The sequence below is a fragment of the Sciurus vulgaris genome (genome assembly GCF_902686455.1).
Source record: "Sciurus vulgaris genome assembly, chromosome: 8".
NCBI lineage: Eukaryota > Metazoa > Chordata > Mammalia > Rodentia > Sciuridae > Sciurus > Sciurus vulgaris.
In genome coordinates this window covers 6,891,818-6,910,872 of record NC_136468.1, presented here as the reverse complement: position 1 = coordinate 6,910,872, position 19,055 = coordinate 6,891,818, and the positions used below count along the sequence as shown (strand labels likewise).

Genomic DNA, 19,055 nt, shown 5'->3' with positions numbered 1-19,055 from the left:
AGATTTTACTATCAGCCATTGTTAGTGCTCCCTTTGGGAGTCCAGCAAGAGTAGCTCAGGGCTGGGGAGATAGCTCAGTCTTGAATGCACAAGCTTGCCTTGAATGCACAAGGCCCTGGGTTTGATCCCCAGCACTGCAAAAAAAAAAAAAAAGAAAGAGTAGCTCAGGTATTCCTCACAGCTCACACCGTAAGGAACCCAGCTGAAGTTAGTGAACTTGAATTTTTCCAGAATCCCAAAAAACAGCAAAGCTCATTTCTCTTCATGTTCTCTTCCAGCTTTTTTTCTGTATTGGAAGCTAATAAACAGGTCTCACCTTTATAATCTGAATTCCTTTCGCAGTAAGACACATGTGAGCCCAGTCACTGATTGTAAGCATCCGTAGTTCTTTTTGATGTCTTTCTTCAAGTCCTATCAGGAAAGCCTAGCCGATGCTCCCAAAGGAAGGCAGTCCCCTCTGTGGTCATGGAAGAGTAGAGGGCACCCCTCTGCGGACTCTAGAAGACAGGGTGCAGTCAGAGGCTCTGCTGGAACTCCTCTTTTGCTGGCGTGTTTTTGTTTTCTCCCAGGAGACCCTAGGATCTGACTGAGGCCTATTTGATCTTACCTAATAATTATAGGCCTCACAAATTTGATTCTTTGACTTCCAGTGAAGAAATTAATTCCTCAGCATGCATCTGGGTCTCTTGGTGGGCTTCTCAGGAGAAAGAGTCTTCAAAGGCTGCTGGAAGTGACGTGTGTGTCTGACTCCAGAGGTGAGTTGAGCAGTGCCGCTCTCTGTTGCAGGACCCTCCTGAAGAGGGGCTGCTGGAGGTTCCTGTGGCATCTGGGGAGCTCCCGGCAGTGTTTGAGGATGTGGCCGTGTATTTCACTCGGGAAGAGTGGGGCCTGCTGGACAAGTGGCAGAAGGAGCTGTACAGAGACGTGATGTGGATGAACTATGAGCTGCTGGCCTCCCTGGGTAAAGCTTCCGTAGTCTCTCTCTCTCTTTTTCTTTCTCCCCCATTACTGGGAATTAAGTCCAGGGTCGTGCAGGTGCTCTACCACTGACTACATCCCCAGCACTTTTTATTTTCTGAGACAGAATCTTGCTAAGTTGCTGAGGCTGTGCTTGAATTTGGGATCCTCCTCCCTCAGCCTCCTGAGTTGCTGGGATTACAGGCATGCACCACCATATCTGCCTTCCTATAGTCTTTTATATGCCAACATCAATTGGCTTAAGAACCCACATGGGCATCTATGGCTTGTTGGCCCTCTTCCCATTTCTGCCCTTTCCTTGTGGACAGAGAGAACTCTGTTGTGTCCCTCAGAACTCTTCCTGCTTTGGAATACTGTACTTTGTCTCCTCTTCATCCATCTACCAGTTCATCCATCTGTCTATCCTCCACCAAACATTTATGGAGTAACTTCTACATGCCAATGAACAAGCATAAACCAAGGCCTCTGATTTTAAGGGGCTTATTTGAGAAACTGTCAAATGATACAAGCTTTCATAAGAACTTCTAGAAAGAGTGCCCTGAGGCCACTGAAGTAGGGCCATGTTAATCTGGGTGTGGGAGGGATGGATCAAGGTCTCTTCTCAGGGAAGACCTGTTTTAAGAGTTAAAACCAGGTGCACGGGAAGAAGGAAGGACATCTAGCATGACAGAGGCTGGGGACAGCAGGAGTGAAGTGAAGGCTAGAGGTAAAAGGGCCTCTCGGGAAGTCCCATGCTGCCCGTCTGCAGCAGCGCTGAGGCTCCTCCATCTCGCCAGGTGCCAACACAGGTCGGCAGCCTCGGAATTGGTTCACTAGTAAGGGTGTGCAGCGTGGAGAGTTGTGGAGGTAGGGGTAGCTACTGCATCCTCTCCTGCATCTGTTTCTTCTTCACTTTGCTTCTTTCCTGCAGACACCCACGGTTCCTATGCAGCATCAAGACGGGAAGACAGCTTTTCATCTTCCAGAGCTTGTATTTTGTTCTTTATTTTACCAAACTGTATCCAGAAGCTTGCAGAGCAGGCTGCTGTGTTCACTTAGGAATGCAGCGATCACCCATGTCAGGCTTCTGCAGATTTAGAAGTAAGGATATTATGACTTCATTGATGCCATGCCCCTTTGTTATGCTGCAGCTAAGATCTGGATTATTTTCTAAATATTATTGCCCTGTGTATTTGTTTTTAATCATTGCTCACCAATCTTTCTGGGTTTTTTTTTGGGGGGGGGGGTGCTGGGGATCGAACCCAGGGCCTTGTGCTTACAAGGCAAGCACTCTACCGACTGAGCTATCTCCCCAGCCCCACCAATCTTTCTTTATAGTGTTAGTGATCAAACCGAGGTTTGCACATGCTAGGCAAGTGTACCTAAGTCACATCCACAATTGTTACTAATTTGTAAATGGCTTCCCAAACATTCAGAAATGGCTTAAGTAATGGTTTATTTTATGGTGACAGAAGCTTTGTATTTGTGTCCAGGGCACTTGAATGTAATGAACCTTCAAAGACCATTGCTACCCTGCTGTGCCGAGAAGCAGTGAGAACCAGGGGAAATCCATGTATAAAATTACACGCCCACTGACAAAAGCTGGGTCTTCCCTTAATGTAACAGGCAGCAGCAGCACGGGAGCTCCTGTGGACAGTAGTGAAAGCAATGACGATGTCATTGTCCTGTGGACAGTACGGTGGGTGCTGACTCCATCTCGCTTAGGCCGTACTTGATCCCGCGGGTTTTGTATTTTGACAGCATGAGCTAAGCATTATAAATTTTCTTTTTTTATTTACATAAGTTAGGAAGTGGGGAAATATTAGCTAAGTGGGAAATCGGGGTATAGTTTAGTCTTGGTTAAGTTTTGTTTGATAAGCAAACAATATAATCAGAAGAAGGAGAGGTAATTCTGCTTGTGGGTTGGGTCAGGAATGAGGAAGGCTTTATGGAGAGTGGCTTTGTCCTCTTGCACTGTCCTGAGATGAAAGCAGTGTCTCGCCCTGGGTCTGAATTGCACCGTGGCATCCCTGTGAGTTACTTCAGCTTGGTGTCCAGCCAGTCGCTCTTCACTCTCCCCCAGTTTAAATAATTTCTCATGTTTGAGAATAAAAGCATGTTAAGGAGCCTGGGAATTATAAACAGGGCCAGGCATATGTGAGTTGTACATTTAAAAGTCACCTTTTAAAAAGCACCAGGTCAATAATTAGGATAGAAAATAGTGTTGAAACAGTGGACAGTCTCTAATCATTGTTTTTCCTTTGAATTGTTTTAGTCTCCTACACTGGAATTCCCTGTGACAAACGCTTTAAGAGTTGAAACCAAGTAGTCTTTTGCATTCTTTTAATTATTTTTTGGCAAATAGAACTTCTTCTTGAAATGAACTCATTTTTTGACTGCTTCTTATCAGAGTTTACAACTGAAAAGACAATTAGTTTCAACTGAAAAAGTTATTTTAGATTTTAAAATTATTGAACCTATTTTTAAACAGATAGTCTCAATTTGATGCAGACAATGTTGATATTAATTTCTTTTTCTTTTCTTTTCTTTTTTGATCCTGGGGATTGAACTCAGAGGTACTTAATCACTGAGCTACAGCCCAACCCTTTTTTTTTTTTTTTTTTCATTTAATTTAATTTTATTTATTTTGGTACCAGGGATTGAACCAAGGGTCATTTAACCACTGAGCCATCTCTACAGTGTCTGACTGTCCTTTCACTTCCATACTTTAAAGTCTGGTTTGACTTTGACTATATTGGATAAGGGAGAATAAGAGTCCCCCCAAAAGAGAAAAATATCAACTATATTCTGCTAATAAGAAACTAACTGCCAATAACAGAAACAGCCAGGCTAACCTAGGAACACCACAGGTAGCCCTTGTTTTTTATTAGCACAGGTTCGTCACATGCCAAGTGACCAAGTTATTTATGTGAGGTAGACAGCCCTGTAACTGCAGCTCGACCTCATATAGCTAGGAAGGAGGTTGTGTCACTGAACAGAAACCAAACTGAGTGGAGAGTTGGAATTGCTCGGATGACATCCAGGAGGCCAGCTTCTCCTTGGCAGGTCCTGGACTGTGCCTCCAAGTGGGAGCGAGAGGGAGGAGAAACGAGCTGGGCTGAGTGGCCCTCTTCCACCTGAGCTGTGGTGGAAGAGCTGTGCTCTGCCAGCCACGCCCTTCCATGAGGTTCATAGAGTGTGTCGGTGTGTGCTCCTGCTCTCACAGTGGCTGGTCCCCTCGGCCTCTTTTCATCACTAGAGCTTAGGAAGTCTGGAGATTCCCTTCTGTGTCACTTGTTCTGAAGGAAACAAAAGGTTTTGATTACCTTGGGGCCAGGGTGCTGGTGGCAGTCAAAGGTGGACAGTCCCCAAGGGAAATATAATCTGAGGCAAAGAGATTTGTGGATATTTGTTTGACTGTTTTCAATTATTCTTTTAAAATATTTCTTCATAATTATGTTTTTAATCAAAATAGTTCCAGTAAGACTTAGCATGCAAATATGACAGTCCCCTGTCCTACCTTGATCCTGAGTCCTCCTCCTCAAAGTCATTGAACTGTTTTCCTGTGAGTTCTGTCCCAATTTCTAAATACTCTGTTGGCCTTTATTCTACAAAGAGTGGCTTCAGTAGAATGTGCTCGGGAAATACTTCAATCTCTCTCGTCACCACAGGGGCATGCTGGTCCTAGGGGGATCTCCTTTCTCACCTCTGGGACAAATCTAGGGCAGGGCCTGTGACTTTTTCTTGTCAAACCCAGATAGCAGAACATCCTCTAGGTAACAAGTGAAATGTCTAGTGCAGCACTCTCTAGAAATGTCCTGGTCAAGAGCGTAAAGGAAGGCTGACAGGCCTTTCCAAACTAAAGGAGGCTAAAAGGTGTGGCCTCCACACGCCAGACACGCCAGTTAGATGCTGGACTAGCAAAAACAGGAGATAGCCATAGAGGACATTTTGGGGACAACCAGAGGAATGTAGTTGTGGGGTATGGATTAGATACTAGTATCATATCAATGTTTAATATTCTGGTTTGGATCATATGCTTTAATTGTATAGGACACACATTGCTATATAAAAAGTCCTGCAAACTCATTCACTGTCTTGCAGCTGTGTAGGTCAGAGTCCAGTGCCACAGCGGGCTCTCTGGCCAGAATTAAGATGCTGGCCGAGGAGTCTCCCCAGAGGCTCTGGGGAAGAATGGCTCACTTAGGTTGGTGACAGATCCTGCTCCTTACAGTTACAGAACCAAGGCCCTGGTGTTCTTTCTGACTGTCACCCAGGGATCTCTCTCAGCTCCTGGTGGCTACTTGCAGGCCCTTTCCACGTGGCCACATCTCTCCTCAGGCCAGCCACAGTGTGCAGAGTTGTCCCGTGCTCTGAAGCTCTGGCTTCCCCATCTACTTCCAGCTGTAAAATGCTCCCAGCTTTTAAAAGGCTCTGGGATGGGACCAAGTCTCCCTGGATGCCCTCCCTTTGTTACCCAACATGAAGCCATCACAGGAGTGATGTGCCCCGTTCACAGATCCTGCCCACACCCACAGGGAGGGATCAGACCAGCATGAGCCTCACCAGAGGCCATGTTTGAGTTCTGTCTGCCTCCCTAGAGGATGTCCTTGAGTAATACACACAGGGTGGAGGTCTGGACAACATTTACTCTTCAGTTGGTTCAGAAAAATTATGTATCCTACATCCACATACAAAGAACAAGTGTGATGTGAGCTCATGAGCATGATAAAGAAAATGGGACAAAATATAAACAGTTGACCCTCCTTGTATCACTACTGAAACTTTTATGTAAATCTGAAATTATATCAAATTTTTACTAAAGAAAAAGCTAGAGCACAAAAGTCTAGTCCTTCATTTAGTGCTAAGTGTACTTCACTTAATGCTAAAGTTTCTTAGCTTTCCCACTTCATTCTGTATCAGGTCTAGAATCAGCCATGTAAAAGGAAGAGAGGGGCTGCTGGGCCTGGTGGCATATGCTGTGATCCCAGCAGCTAGGGAGGCTAAGGCAGGAGGATTGCAAGTTGAGGTCAGCCTCAGCAACTTAGCGAGAACATGTCTGAAAATAAAAAGGACTGAGGGCCTCACTAGAACAGGGCCTCTGGGTTTAATCCCCAGTACCACAAAAATAAACAATTTTTAATAAAAGCCAAGGGCTGTTGTCTTCCTGACCCCAGCTTATTCTGGGATTTCTGGTGCATCCTGGGGTGGGGAGTGAGGGTAGGTAGGAGATGTACAGGAAAGCTTTACCTGGCATCCCCGGCAGCTGACGCCAGGTCTTCACAGCCATGGTAGTTTACAGCTGATTCTTTGGGTGTGTTTTGGGCTCTACAGACCACCTCCCACAACCCTGTCACTGGAAACTTTTTTTTTTTTTTTTTTTTTTTGGGGGGGGGGGCACTGGTGATTGAACCCAGGGGTGCTTTTCACTAACCTACATTCCCAGTCATTTGTATTTTCTATTTTGAGACAGGATCTCTCTGAGTTCCTGAGGGTCTCGCTAAGTTACTGAGCCTGGTCTTGAACTTGCAATCCTCCTGCCTCAGCCTCCTGAGTTGCTGGGATCACAGGTGGGCACCATCATACCTGGCTTCTGGGAACCTCTCGACACAGTTAAACGTCTTCTTTGGCTGTCCTCCTAGTCTTCTTCATGGGGGACCATCACACCAGGAAACAGCTGTCATGGACAGAGCGTCTTCAGTATGATTCTGGGTCTCTCCTCTCCCCTGCAAGACCCACATCTGACCATGGCAAGCCCATAATTACCCTTTCCTCAGACAAACCCTGAGAATGTAGGCAGTTTCTACCAAGGCCCCTGTGAGGGTACTGCTATCAGCATGCGCCTTTAACCCTTCCCAGGCCTGAATTCACGGCCAGCCCCACAGCTCTGGGGGATACAGGTCAGTCAGGATGCATTGCCTACCAAGCTCGTAATTAGGAGAAACAACCCCACTCCATAGTAGGAGAGAGGGACTCATGATCCACTTGACAGCTCTTTCCAGAAACATCTGACACCTAATTCCCTGATCCAATTTCAGCTCCTTGATTCCCTGTTCCTGGGTGAGGGCCAGGGCCATCCTCTTTCCAAATGTGCCTCTGTGGGCCAGCTTCAGAATGGACAGTTGACTCCTACTTTTTTGGGCCTTCAGCCCAAACAGACAGGCAGAACCATGCTTAAACACCTTGCTGCCTGTGCTCACTGCCCTTCCTGGTTTGTTGATGTGGATGTGTCTCTTGATTCCTACCGTCAACGGTGAAGACGTGGCTCCTCACATCACCCGGGCCCACTTCCCTTTCCCCGTCCTCCCAGAACGGGTATTGCACGCTTTGTGGTTACGTCAATGTAAGTTAGTAGCCTGATTGTAATTATGTGTTAGTAAATATTGAGCAAAGCAGTATATTATGATGACATTTTCTTTGTTGTAGGACTGTCTCCCCTGGAATTGGAATTTTTTCATATTTTTTATTTTTCTAGTGTTTGTACTCTCTACAAATCTTCTCAGACTCTCCGGGGGAGTTACATAATTCCTCTGAAGTCTTTCCACATGGTTGAACATCAAGTGATCTGTTGGTCTTCTTCTTTTTCCTTCACCAGGCCTTCCTCTCCCCTGCTCTCTCTAAACTAGTGATCAAACTAGTTCTGGGCCCTCCTGGCCCCTCCCCTCTTCCTGGACCTGTCTCTCCTCTCACAGTGTGTGTCTTCACTTCGGGAAGCACATCCTTGAGTAGCCTCCTAAGGCAGGGTGGGTGGAAGGACATCTCTTTAAGACTACACATCTGGGGCTGGAGATATAGCTCAGTTGATAGAGTACTTGCCTCACATGCACAAGGCCCTGGGTTCAATCCCCAGCACCACAGAAAAATTAAAAAAAAAAAGACTACGTAGCTGAAGATGTCTTATTCTACCTGCACCACTGGTTGATGACTCGATGGCCACAGAATTCCAGAGTGGAACCTGATTTTCCTCAGTGCTGTTGAGAGCATTGCTTCATTAGGTTTTACAGATGCAGTTGAGAAGTCTAATGCCCATTATATTTCTAAATCTTTGAACACTACTTATTTATTCTACTCCAAAAGCTTTTAAAATTTATTCCAGTGCCCTGAAATGTCTCATGATATGGCTTAAATGGGAGTTAACTTGTTGTTTGTTCTGGCTATCTGGTGCTTCCCTTCCACAGGGAGAAATACTTTCCAATTTAGGGAAGTGTCTTGAATTATTTCCTCTATGATTTCTCCCTATCTAGTCTTCCTTTCCAAAACTTCTCTATTATTTAGATATTGGACTTTCTGGATTGAGCCTTGGGTTTTTGTTTGTTTCCTATATTCTGCTTCTGTCTTTTTTACCCTACTTTCTTAGAGTTTCCTCAGTTTTATTTTCTACCAATTCTATTTTTTAAATTTTCCTACTGGATTTTTCTATTTATAAGCTTCTTTTGTGGATGGCTATTATGATTTTTTCACTGTGAATACTCTTCATTTATTTATTTTTTTTCTTTTTTGCAGTGCTGGGGATTGAACCCCATGCCTTGTGCATGCTGGGCAAGTGCTCAACCACTGAGCTACAGCCCCCAGCCTGTGAATATTAATTCCAGGTTGTTTTGAAGTTTTGTTTTGCTCCCTGCGAGACCTTTAGTTCTTCCAGTGCTTCTTCCTACTTGTTTTGGTTTTTCTCTTTCATGTTGGAGTCTTTTCTTGCAGTTTTCTCTGTGTCCATTCCTATCTAAGAATAAACCTTAAAAACGGATGGGAGCTCCACATGTAGCTGGAACTCATCAAGGAACAGGTGACACGTAGAGGACCAGCTCAGACCTGGGTGTCTCAGAGAGGCGTCCACACTCTGTCCATTGATGATTTGGAGGGAGGGTGAGGGGAAGTTCGGTCTCGGCAAAGAGAAACCTTCGTCTCTGCTCGGAGCTACAAGCCGAGCCAGGGCTCTTGGGCCAGCGGCGCCCTCAGCCTTGGTGCATCTTGGCTTAGCACCAGGCTTCTTCGCCTGTCAGCGTCCTGGGCTCTGGAGCCTTTCTTGGTAGGTTTTCTGTGGAATCTGTTCTCCCCCAGGTGAGGTGATGATGTTTCCTGACCTCCTGGGATGGCGAAGAGGGCCTGGGGTCTCTGCAGGCTTTGATTCTATCCAGTTCCCTCACTGCTTGCCCACCCCTTCCCTCCCAGTTGTTGATCTCTCTGGGCTCTTGCGCTGCACACCATCTTGCTTCTCCTTGTTACCCGCCTACAGGTGGGTGTGCATCTGCTGGATCGCCCTCTTTTATTTCCTTTCCTTCTTCCAGAACTGTGGCCTATACGCATACTCAAGTAGATGCAAACGCGGGTAAGTAGATAGCAATGGGCTTTATTTTAAATGGAGAAGCAATTTCTTAGCATATCCCTGAACAATAGTCACATTTAAGTAAAAGGTAACTTTCTTTTAGTTGGATTTCAGGATCTGTTGCAGGTGGTAGGTTTTCAAGGGCCCTTCAAATGCCCCCTCAAACAGCCTGTGCAGCTGGCCACCTAAAGTGCACGGGGACGCATGCATGGGACAGTTGTGGGTGGTGACATCCACTTCCTGTGTGGCTTTCCTTTTCACTCTGCCTTCGCTCCCCTTCAGTTTTATCTTCTCTTTTTCCTGTTTTCTGCCTTCCCTCTGAATGCATTTCCCTGGCCCCTGGCTCCCATGGCTGACCCTTGGAGCTGCAGAAGTGACCCATCCTGGCTAAGGGATACCCTGCCCCAGGCGTCTCTTTGGCACTCTGGGTGGGTGTGCCCTCAACCTGCCCTGGCTGACTGGACTGACTGAGGACAGACCCCAGGCCCTACTGCGTAGACTGGGGCCAGGTCCAGAGGGGCTGCTGAATGGTGGTCCGGAACAGTGGCAGCAGTATGACTCTTCACTCCTGCAACAGGGCCTGCTACCACTAAGCCAGACTTGATCTCAAAACTGGAACGGAGAGCTGCCCCCTGGATCAAGGACCCAGATGGGCTGAAGTGGGGGAATGGCCGGTCCCCAGGTGAGTTCACACCCACTGAATTCTGAAGGTTGTATGTGTAGGGGCCCAAGTAGCCATGGCAAGTCACACGACATTAGTTCAGCCATGTTTATCCTGGACCTATTGTGCATCAGGCCAGTGCTATGCCCTGGGTAGGCAAAGATGACTGAGAGACTGACCCTGCCCTCAGAGCGTGGAATGGTCTAGCAGCTGTGACAGTAAGGAAAAAATGTGGTCCTGTGATGAACAGAAGTGTCAACAGGCTCTGTGGCAGAGCCAGTGGGAGAAGGCACATGGGGACACAGTGGACATGAGGACCAGGTGGCCCACAGGTTGTGGGCCTCTCCTCCGCTCTCCCCTGGGTGCGTGGTGACAGCAGTGTGAAGAGTGAGAATAAGCTGTTTTGTGCGTCTCAGTCAGCCTGCTGGCCAGTCGCTGCCATGCATGCTGTGCCTCCCTTCTTTCCAAGGCTCATGGAAGACTTAGGGACATTGAACCTTGTTTCTTTGTAGAGACTCACAAGAGGATTAATGCCACCCGTTTAATAATATCTGTGACCAAGGGTGATTAATTAAGCTTATTAGCATGTGGCATTGTACCCCAGAGCAGCTGGAAAGATAGATGGGGGGAGGGGCAGAAAAAGAGCCCACAAGGACCAGACACTACTCTTGGGGAGCCAGTTGACCTTCCTTATTTTTTCAGTTGTAAATGGACACAATACCTTTATTTTACTTATTTATTTTTATGTGGTGCTGAGCACCAAACACCTGCCGCACACCTGCCTGGCAAGCACCCTACCACTGAGCTACAATCCCAGCCCACCAGATTGACTTTCACAAGTAATGATGGGGAGGGGTTAAGTAGAAGCCACTAGTGAACTCTAGAAAGAGAGGTCACATTCAGCTTCTCTGCTTTGCATAAGGAGCACTTATTGATTGGGAGTATCTTAGCTGGTAGAAGACTGCACAGCCCTGGCAGCAAAACTAATCACAATTTTATTTTCCCCAAAGGGAGAAAGAAAATGGTAGCAGAAAGAGATGCAGATGCACAGTCCTCAGCTGCAGAATCAGCATCACTTCCAGCTCCTCCTATGGACACTTATGCCTACTGCCCTTCCAGCACGTGTGAAGTAGAAGGAGAAGGACCTCGGAAAATTCAGAGGACTTACAGACCCCGTTCCATTCAGAGGTCATGGTTTGGGCAGTTCCCATGGTTAGTAATCGACCCCACAGAGACCAAGCTCTTCTGCTCAGTCTGCAGAGAAAGACCTACCCTCCATGACAAATCATCTCGGTTAGTTCGAGGCTATACTGGGCCTTTTAAGGTGGAGACTTTAAAATACCACGAAGTCAGCAAAGCACACAAACTCTGTGTGAACACTGTGACCATCCAAGATGATAGCCCTCAGGCTGCCCTGGTCCCAGAGATCTCGAGTGACCTCATGGCCAACATGGAGCACTTCTTCAACGCCGCCTACTCCATCGCATACCACTCCAGGCCCCTGAACGACTTTGAGAAGGTCCTGCAACTCCTCCAGAGCACAGGGACTGTGATTTTAGGCAAGTACCGAAATCGCACCGCATGCACTCAGTTCATCAAGTACATCTCGGAGACTCTGAAGAAAGAGATCCTGGGTGACATCCGGAACTCTCCATGTGTGAGTGTGTTGTTGGACAGCTGCACAGACTCCTCTGACCAGGCCTGTGTGGGTATTTATATCCGCTACTTCAAGCAGATGGAAGTGAAAGAGTCCTACATTACCCTGGCTCCTCTCTACAGTGAGACAGTGGACGGGTACTTTGAGACCATCATTGCTGCCCTGGATGAGCTAGACATTCCTTTCCGAAAACCTGGCTGGGTGGTGGGCCTGGGGACTGATGGCTCCACCATGCTGAGCTGCAAGGGAGGCCTTGTGGAAAAGTTCCAGGAGATCATCCCCCAGCTGTTACCCGTCCATTGTGTGGCCCACCGGCTGCACCTGGCTGTGGTGGACGCCTGTGGCAGCATTGACCTGGTGAAGAAGTGTGACAGGCACATCCGAACTGTCTTCAAGTTTTACCAGTCCTCAAACAAGAGACTGAGTGAGCTGCAGGATGGTGCGGCTCCCCTGGAGCAGGAGATCGTGCGCCTGAAGGACCTGAACGCAGTCAGGTGGGTGGCCAGCAAGAGGCGCACGCTGAACGCACTCATTGTGAGCTGGCCTGCCCTGGCTCGGCACCTCCAGAGTGTGGCAGAAGCTGGGGGCCAGATTGGGCACAGGGCCAAGGGCATGCTGAAGCTGATGAAGGGCTTCCATTTCATTAAATTCTGCCACTTCCTTTTGGACTTCCTGAGCATCTACAGGCCCTTGTCTGAGGTGTGCCAGAAGGAGATCGTGTTGATCACAGAGGTGAACTCCACGCTGGGGCGGGCCTATGTAGCGCTGGAGACCCTCCGCCACCAGGCAGGGCCCAAGGAGGAAGAGTTCAACGCCAGCTTCCAGGACGGGCAGCTCCATGGCATCTTCCTGGAGAGGATGGAGATGGCAGAGCAGCGGTTCCAGGCTGACAGGGAGAGAACCATCCTGACTGGGGTCGAGTACCTCCAGCAGAGGTTTGATGTGGACCGTCCCCCCCAGCTCAAGAGCATGGAGGTATTTGACACCATGACCTGGCCCAGTGGGCTTGAACTGGCCCATTTTGGGAACGATGACATCCTTACCCTTGCCAGGTATTTTGAGCTCTCCCTTCCTACAGGGTACAGCGAGGAAGCGCTGCTGCAGGAGTGGCTGGGTCTGAAAGCCACGGCCCAGAACCTCCCGTTCTCCATGCTGTGCAAAAACACCCTCGCCCAGCACTGCCGCTTCCCCCTGCTGAGCAAGCTTGTGGCTGTGGTGGTCTGCGTGCCCATCTCCACCTCCTGCTGTGAGCGGGGGTTCAAGGCTATGAACCGGATCAGGACCGACGAGAGAACCAAGCTCTCCAATGAGGTACTCAACATGCTCATGATGACGGCGGTGAACGGTGTGGCAGTCACAGAGTATGACCCCCAGCCTGCCATCCAGCACTGGTACCTGACCTCCTCAGGCCGGCGCTTCAGCCACGTTTACTCCTGCACCCAGGTGCCAGTCCGCTCCCACACAAGTAAGTACACAACGGTGACAAAGCAGAGAACCTTATCAGCCAGGTCCCACACAAAGCCAGAAGTGGGAGTGAGAGAGCCCACAAAAGAAGTTCTTCCCCCAGAACCTGTGGGGCTTCCACGGTGTGCCCCCCACTTGCCAGTCAGACCAGTGGGTGCTGGAGACATAAGAGCTACCCTCAGCAGGTGTGTGCCCAACCAGAGAAACCAGGAGCAGGGGCTCGGGCAGCAGGCATGGTGGGGAGAGCATGCAGTCCTGCGGCCTATCGACCACCCTGCTGTGGCCTGGCACAGGCCAGCCTCCTGGAGCTGTGATGGTCATCCAAGAGCAAGTGCATCCACTCAGGACACCGAGAACAGTCTGAGTAGTACCGATGGCATGGAGTGAAGCCACTGCTGGAAATTAAGCTAGAGGACTGGATGGGTCTGGGCAGGGCATCCCATCCTGAGCAGGGCTGGGTCAACCCCGGGCTGTGTGGGGATTGGCAGGAGGGAAGAGGACATTGTGGGGCAGGGTGGCAGTGAAGGGGGTGAGACTCGGAGGCAGGCAGGGCGCCTCAGCAGTGACCATTGAAGAGAACAGGAAGACAGCCAGCCTAGAGGGCAGGGCTCATTTTAGCCACAGGCCTGAGGGCAGGTCAGACCAGAGGGCAAGTTTCCGACGGCTGTGAACAAGAGATTTCCCTCTTCTCAAGTAGTCACCAAGAACCAGGGCAGAGGCGCTAGCTGTGGGTGTTCTCCAGGTTGTTCCTGTTTGCTCAGCGGGGACAGTGGGTGTCTTCTAGCTGGTCACCTTACCACGGCTTCCACTCTCTCTTTACCTCTGTGCCCATGGTCATCAGAGTGGACCAAGGCTCTGCAAGAAGCCAGGTGGCCCAGAAACCACAGCTGGGGCAGGAGGAGTCCCTCCCATATGAGAGGCTGAGAGCCACAAGGGGGCTTCAGTGAGTCCTGCACACACCTGTGGAGGAAATATGGGGTGAAGAGGCAGAGGTGTCATTGGGTGCCCTCCAGCAAGCTGTCCAGCCCACAAGACCAGGGACTCTACCCAGGAGGATGCAACTGGAGATACCAGCAGTTGTATGTTGGCAGGCACCAGGAACCCTTCAGCAGAATATCTCCTGTGGGAGCCTCCATGCATTGTGTGCACACCAGTGCCCCCCCCCCCCAACGTTGTGACAATCAAAAGTGCCTCCAGACATCATCACATGTCTGCTAGGGACAGATTCACACACACATCCCTGCCCAATGCTGAGCTCCCTTGCCAGGGAAAAACAACAGAACAAGAGCAGAGAAGGGCTATGGGTGCAGTGCTTGCCCGAGGCTGTGCTTGGCTGTGTTCTTTTGTGTCTATTTGTCATCCTCCCCTCCTGCACAGATGCGGGGCTCAAAAAGGAGGGGATGGGAGCACTCCACCTGGAGGGCCCCATGGCCCAGAAGCCACCCATCCCGCCCTCCAGGGAGCCATGGAAGTGCTGAAGGACTGCATCATGGAGCCTTCTGAGACTCCTGAACCCAGCCCCAGCCCAGGGGCCTACCTGGTTCTGAGCGAGTGGCAGCCTGGAGGAGGCCTTGGAACCCCCTCATGACCCTGGCCCCTCTCCCATAACGTATAGGAACAGGCCCTCTGCAGATTCTAGGTTGCCTGGTGGACATGGCCCCTCGGGCCCAGAGAGTGGGATGAGGTAATCGGGAAGTGTGCACTGTTGCCCACGGTCGCCTCCAACCACAGCAGTGCCTCAGCCCTCGAAATAGGTCAGGGAGCTGGCACCTCAGAGCATTTCTGTACTTCCCTTGGGTCTGCTTTTAGGATGAAGCAGAGGAGAACCCTTTGCGTGGAGCACCAAGATGGGTTGTCTTGCCACAGCTCCAGGACAGTGAGATGAGTGCTTTCCCTGGAAGAGAGCTCTGTGCTCCCCCGTACCCCCTGGAGCCCTTAGGTGTGGCCAGCATCAGACCAAGACCTTCTCCTACAGAGAACCTGGCATCGAGTTTGACGTTGGGGGACTTGGGATCAGCCCAGCTCTACTGCAGGTAGAGCTGCAGGTCAATCCCTGCCTTTCGGCGCCTCAGTTTCCCTGTCCATGCAGTACAGTAGAGAATCCAAGTGCCTGCTGGCTCCCCATCGGCCGTAGCATTAGACAAGGCCCTCTTCAGGTCCCCATCCTTAGTGGACAGGTAAGTTTTGCCACCAGAGCCCTGCTGTGGGCCGAGGAGCTCTCCATGTGTCCCTTCAGCAGGACAGTCAGTCACGTTTCTGCAGCCTGCCTGGGGGGCTCTGCCGGGAAGCGCCAGGGCTGCCTTTTAGGTGTGCCTCACCGTGACATGTGGAATCACCCTGTCTGGGCTCAGCCACTGGCAGTTTCTAACAGGCTCCTGCAGGAACTTTGTGGGTGTCCCACAGCTTAAGAACATGACCCTCAAGGCACAGAGGGCCTCTGGCACTCCCGGGTCCTTTGTCCTCGCAGTTGTCTTCAGCCTGACATGAAGCACTTTCCCTCCTGGGGAGGCGGCAGCTTGGCCTCTGCCGGCTCAGGGGCTGCCTGTCTGGGCAGGATGATTCGTCCAGGTTCTGCCTTCCTTAGCCCTGGGCAAGAAGCAGGAATGTTTGAGGGGAGGCCTCCCGCAGGGCTGGTCCCTGCTCTGTGCCGCAAGGGCCCATGGTTGCCCCTGACCACCACTCCGCCTGCTTCTTATGCCAATAGGTGCTAGAAGTCTGTGAAATGCTGGCAGCCAGGTGCCCCACCACTATGCAGCTGCCCTGGCTCCTGCATTCCTTCCTGTCACCCCCTCACTTAGCCTTAGCACCCTGTGTTCCTCTGTCAGGAATTCTCCCCTTCTGCCCCTACCCTGTGGAGCTGTCTCTCCATCAGCCCTCGGGGCCTGAGGGCCAGGGGCAGCACAGGCCTTTGACCCTCCTGCTCTCCCACCCACCTGAGTGTCAGTAGAGTTCAGGAATTTTCCAGGGCAGGTGTGGGGGCTGCAGCCCCACCCCAGGGATGAAGTGGTGGTCCAGCAAGTACCTTTCCAATGGTTCTTCCATCACTTCAGAGTCCCTCTGTGCGAGTCACCAGTCTGAACATCGAGGGTGATTTTCTTCAGAGCAGTTCTGGAAGGAGGTTCCGGAGCTGAGGGGCTACCAGGTGAGCAAGTGCCCTGCCCTCTCCACATCAGGGCACTGTGTGGATGCCACCCAGGGCCTCCAACAGATGGAGAGGAATTGGTCCCTGGAGCAGGCAACTGAAGATGCTCTTTGCCCCAGGTGTTTGCCCTGTCCATTTTTCTCGAGAGGCCTGGCCAGCTCTGGTATCCCTTTGCCTGCTCAAGGTGAAGAGGAAAGACGAGCAGCATTCTTGTTGAGGACCCCTGGTGGCCATGTGGCAAGCGCCCTTCTGTCAGAACCTCAGTGCCCAAGCTGGCCTCCTTGTTGTGTCCAGGGCAGATTGTCCAGTTCTAGAGTCTGGCCCTGGAGCTCCTGGTGGGAAAGGCACCCTATGTCTGCCTCACAGGGAAAGGAGCTGAGGGCATTGTGAGGAGGGAGAAGTGCTTTCCTTTTGGCCGTTGTCTCCACCTCCTTCCCTGCCTACAACCTTGATGGCATCTCCAGGTGCACATCCTGGCATGTGGCCCTCCCCTTCCTCGATGACTGATGCCCACAAGGGCTGACATTCCAAGTAACCAGCATTGTCCCTGACACCTTGATTCCAGTAGCCATAGAGACTGGGGGAGTGAGGGAGCTCAGCCCCTGTCCCAGCCAGATGCCTTAGAATGTATCCGACTCTAGACCTCTGCTTCTGTGTGCTGCAGAGGCAGCTTCCTAGAGTGCTTGGCATGGCTCAGGACAGGCTGGGGGCTGCCAGCTCCCTCACACAGCGTCTTCATAGTCAAGAAACCAGAGGCGACCGGCCAGGGACGATTTGCCTCCTCTAGTTTCAACAATGTGCAAATGCGGTTTAAAAAACCATGTTGAATTCTTAACCTTTTGTTATCTGAATAAAGCAGTTTATTTCGACACATGCTTTTGTCCGGTAAGTCCCTGATTAAGACCCAGGAGAAGAGGGCCACTGATCAAGGCTAATGGATCACTCCTCTTAAGAGGAGACAGGGCCCAGAACAGAGGTGGGCGGGAAGCACCTTCAGCATTGTCTGAGTTTCTTTCCTTTGATCCTGGAGGGAGAGCAGAGTCGTGTTTGCCAGTGAGAGTGGGACATGGAGCAGAGTGGTCAGCTGGCGAAGGAAAGCATGTAAGTGCCCCGGCTGCACTGTCACCTGGCGCATCGTGGTTAACAGAGCCTTCACAAATGCCGCCTCATTTGATTTACTGGGAATATCAAGGCCAGACTTAGCGAGAGGAGAGGATCTCTCTACCGGTAGCCTCAGACCTGCCACTCTGGAGAGTTCCTCAGGGACCAGCTCTCAGATGCCCCTGCAGACCACACGCCCTTCCTGGCAAGAAAGAGCAAAGGTTTACCACAGAGGCTGAGGTACAACCAAGTTGCTTTGGTAGAGAAACTCAATTGTATCTGAAGGTGCACTTTTTTAAAAAGACATTAAAGCCACTGATTGAGCAGGGCCTGGTGGCACATGCCTGTGATCCCAGTGACTCAGGAAGCTGAGACAGAAGGATCATGAGTTGAAAGCCAGCCTCAGCAACTTAGTGAGACCCTGTCTCCAAATAAAAAGTAGAAAGGGCTGGGGATATGGCTCAGTGGTTCAATCCCCAGTACAAACAAAAACAAAAACAAAACAAAACAAAAAACCTCTGTGAAAAGAGCTCAGACATTAAATCTAGTGACGGGGATTTGCTGCTTTTAGTCAGTATCACCCTCTCTTCCTATAGTCCCAGCAAGATCACCTCTGAGGGCAGGGTTGCATGGATGCCACAGTGGGGCCCATGTGTGGCTGTCTTCCAACTCAGAGAAGTGGCCAGAGTCTGAGAACAGGTAAGGCTGTCTGGTTTTCACTTCCTACTACCACTGCAACATCTGTGCAGGGATGTCCTCTGCCAGGGAGTCTGGCTCTCACGGCCACCTCAGTAACTCCTGAAGCAGCCGGGGATAGACAAGCCTGCAGAACCTTCTGTAGGAAAACCAGAAAGCATCTCTATGAAGTGTCACAAAAGACAGTGTGTCCTTAGGAAGATGAGTGGACGGAGTATTACCTGGCCCTTCGCTCTTGACTGCCAGGTTCAGCAAACCAGATGAAATACCTGCCTAGGCCAACCTGTCAGGAAATTTTCACAAGGGACCTTCTGCTTCATCCCTCAAGCTGGTTTCTGTCATAAAACCCAAACCTCATCTTTCTTCCTCCTTCAGGCAATGAGGTGGAGGTTTGCAGAAAAGAGATCAGGTGTTCAGCGGCTTATGGGGTGGAATACTTCTTAGTGTAAGATCCGTCCATGACTGCTAGACACGAACCCCTGCAAGAGTGAACTGGAGCTTGCCCTACAGCCCCCACCCAGACTGTCCCTGTCCCTTCAGGAGTAGCTGAAATCAGGAGTTCCTAGATGTGGCCGTGTTTCTCACAGGATACCCAGCTCCCATCACAGAGAGGAAACAGGTACAGAGTTCTGAGGGATGCAGGTGGGCGGGCCTCTGAGGCTCCAGGAACCTGAGGAGCTGTGAGGGAATTCAGATGCTACACTAGCCTGGGGTTCGGGGCCCTGGGGACACTGGGACTCCTTCACCCAAGGCTCTTCTCCCTTTTACAGTCAGCAAACGATCTCTGCTTTGTCAGCAGCATGCGCTGTGGGGAGACAGCCTCCCTCTTCCTAAACCCCCAGGTGTGCACACCGCTGCACCAGTCCTGCAGCTGATTTGTGCTCCCCTTTGAAATGCCATCAGTCTGAACAGTGGGAGTCAGTTTTAAGAGAGCTCCAAAAACAAGCAGGGGAAACAAAGTTTATTTCAATGTAATTTCAAGAGTTCCAGGAGCTACATACAACAATGTCACATTTTCCCACGCTCAGAGGTACCTAAGAAAAACCAAGCTTAA

At 50.4% G+C, this 19,055-nt stretch overlaps 1 protein-coding gene across 5 annotated transcripts in view; it reads left to right on the top strand.

Annotated features, from left to right (window-relative positions):
• The window catches only part of ZNF862 (zinc finger protein 862), a 28,817-nt gene extending 13,963 nt beyond the window's left edge, over positions 1 to 14,854 (top strand). For 3 of the 5 annotated variants that reach the window (XM_079149273.1, XM_079149271.1, XM_079149274.1), the window contains 4 exons: positions 787 to 961; positions 9,858 to 9,962; positions 10,952 to 13,063; positions 14,440 to 14,854. In XM_079149273.1, coding sequence (XP_079005399.1) covers positions 787 to 961; positions 9,858 to 9,962; positions 10,952 to 13,063; positions 14,440 to 14,540 — 2,493 coding nt within the window. In that variant the 3' untranslated portion in view covers positions 14,541 to 14,854. Of the gene's footprint in view, positions 1 to 786; positions 962 to 9,857; positions 9,963 to 10,951; positions 13,064 to 13,903 lie in introns of those variants that run through there. The other 2 variants (XM_079149272.1, XM_079149275.1) reach the window with 2 other exon arrangements.
• Positions 14,855 to 19,055: the final 4,201 nt, after the last annotated feature.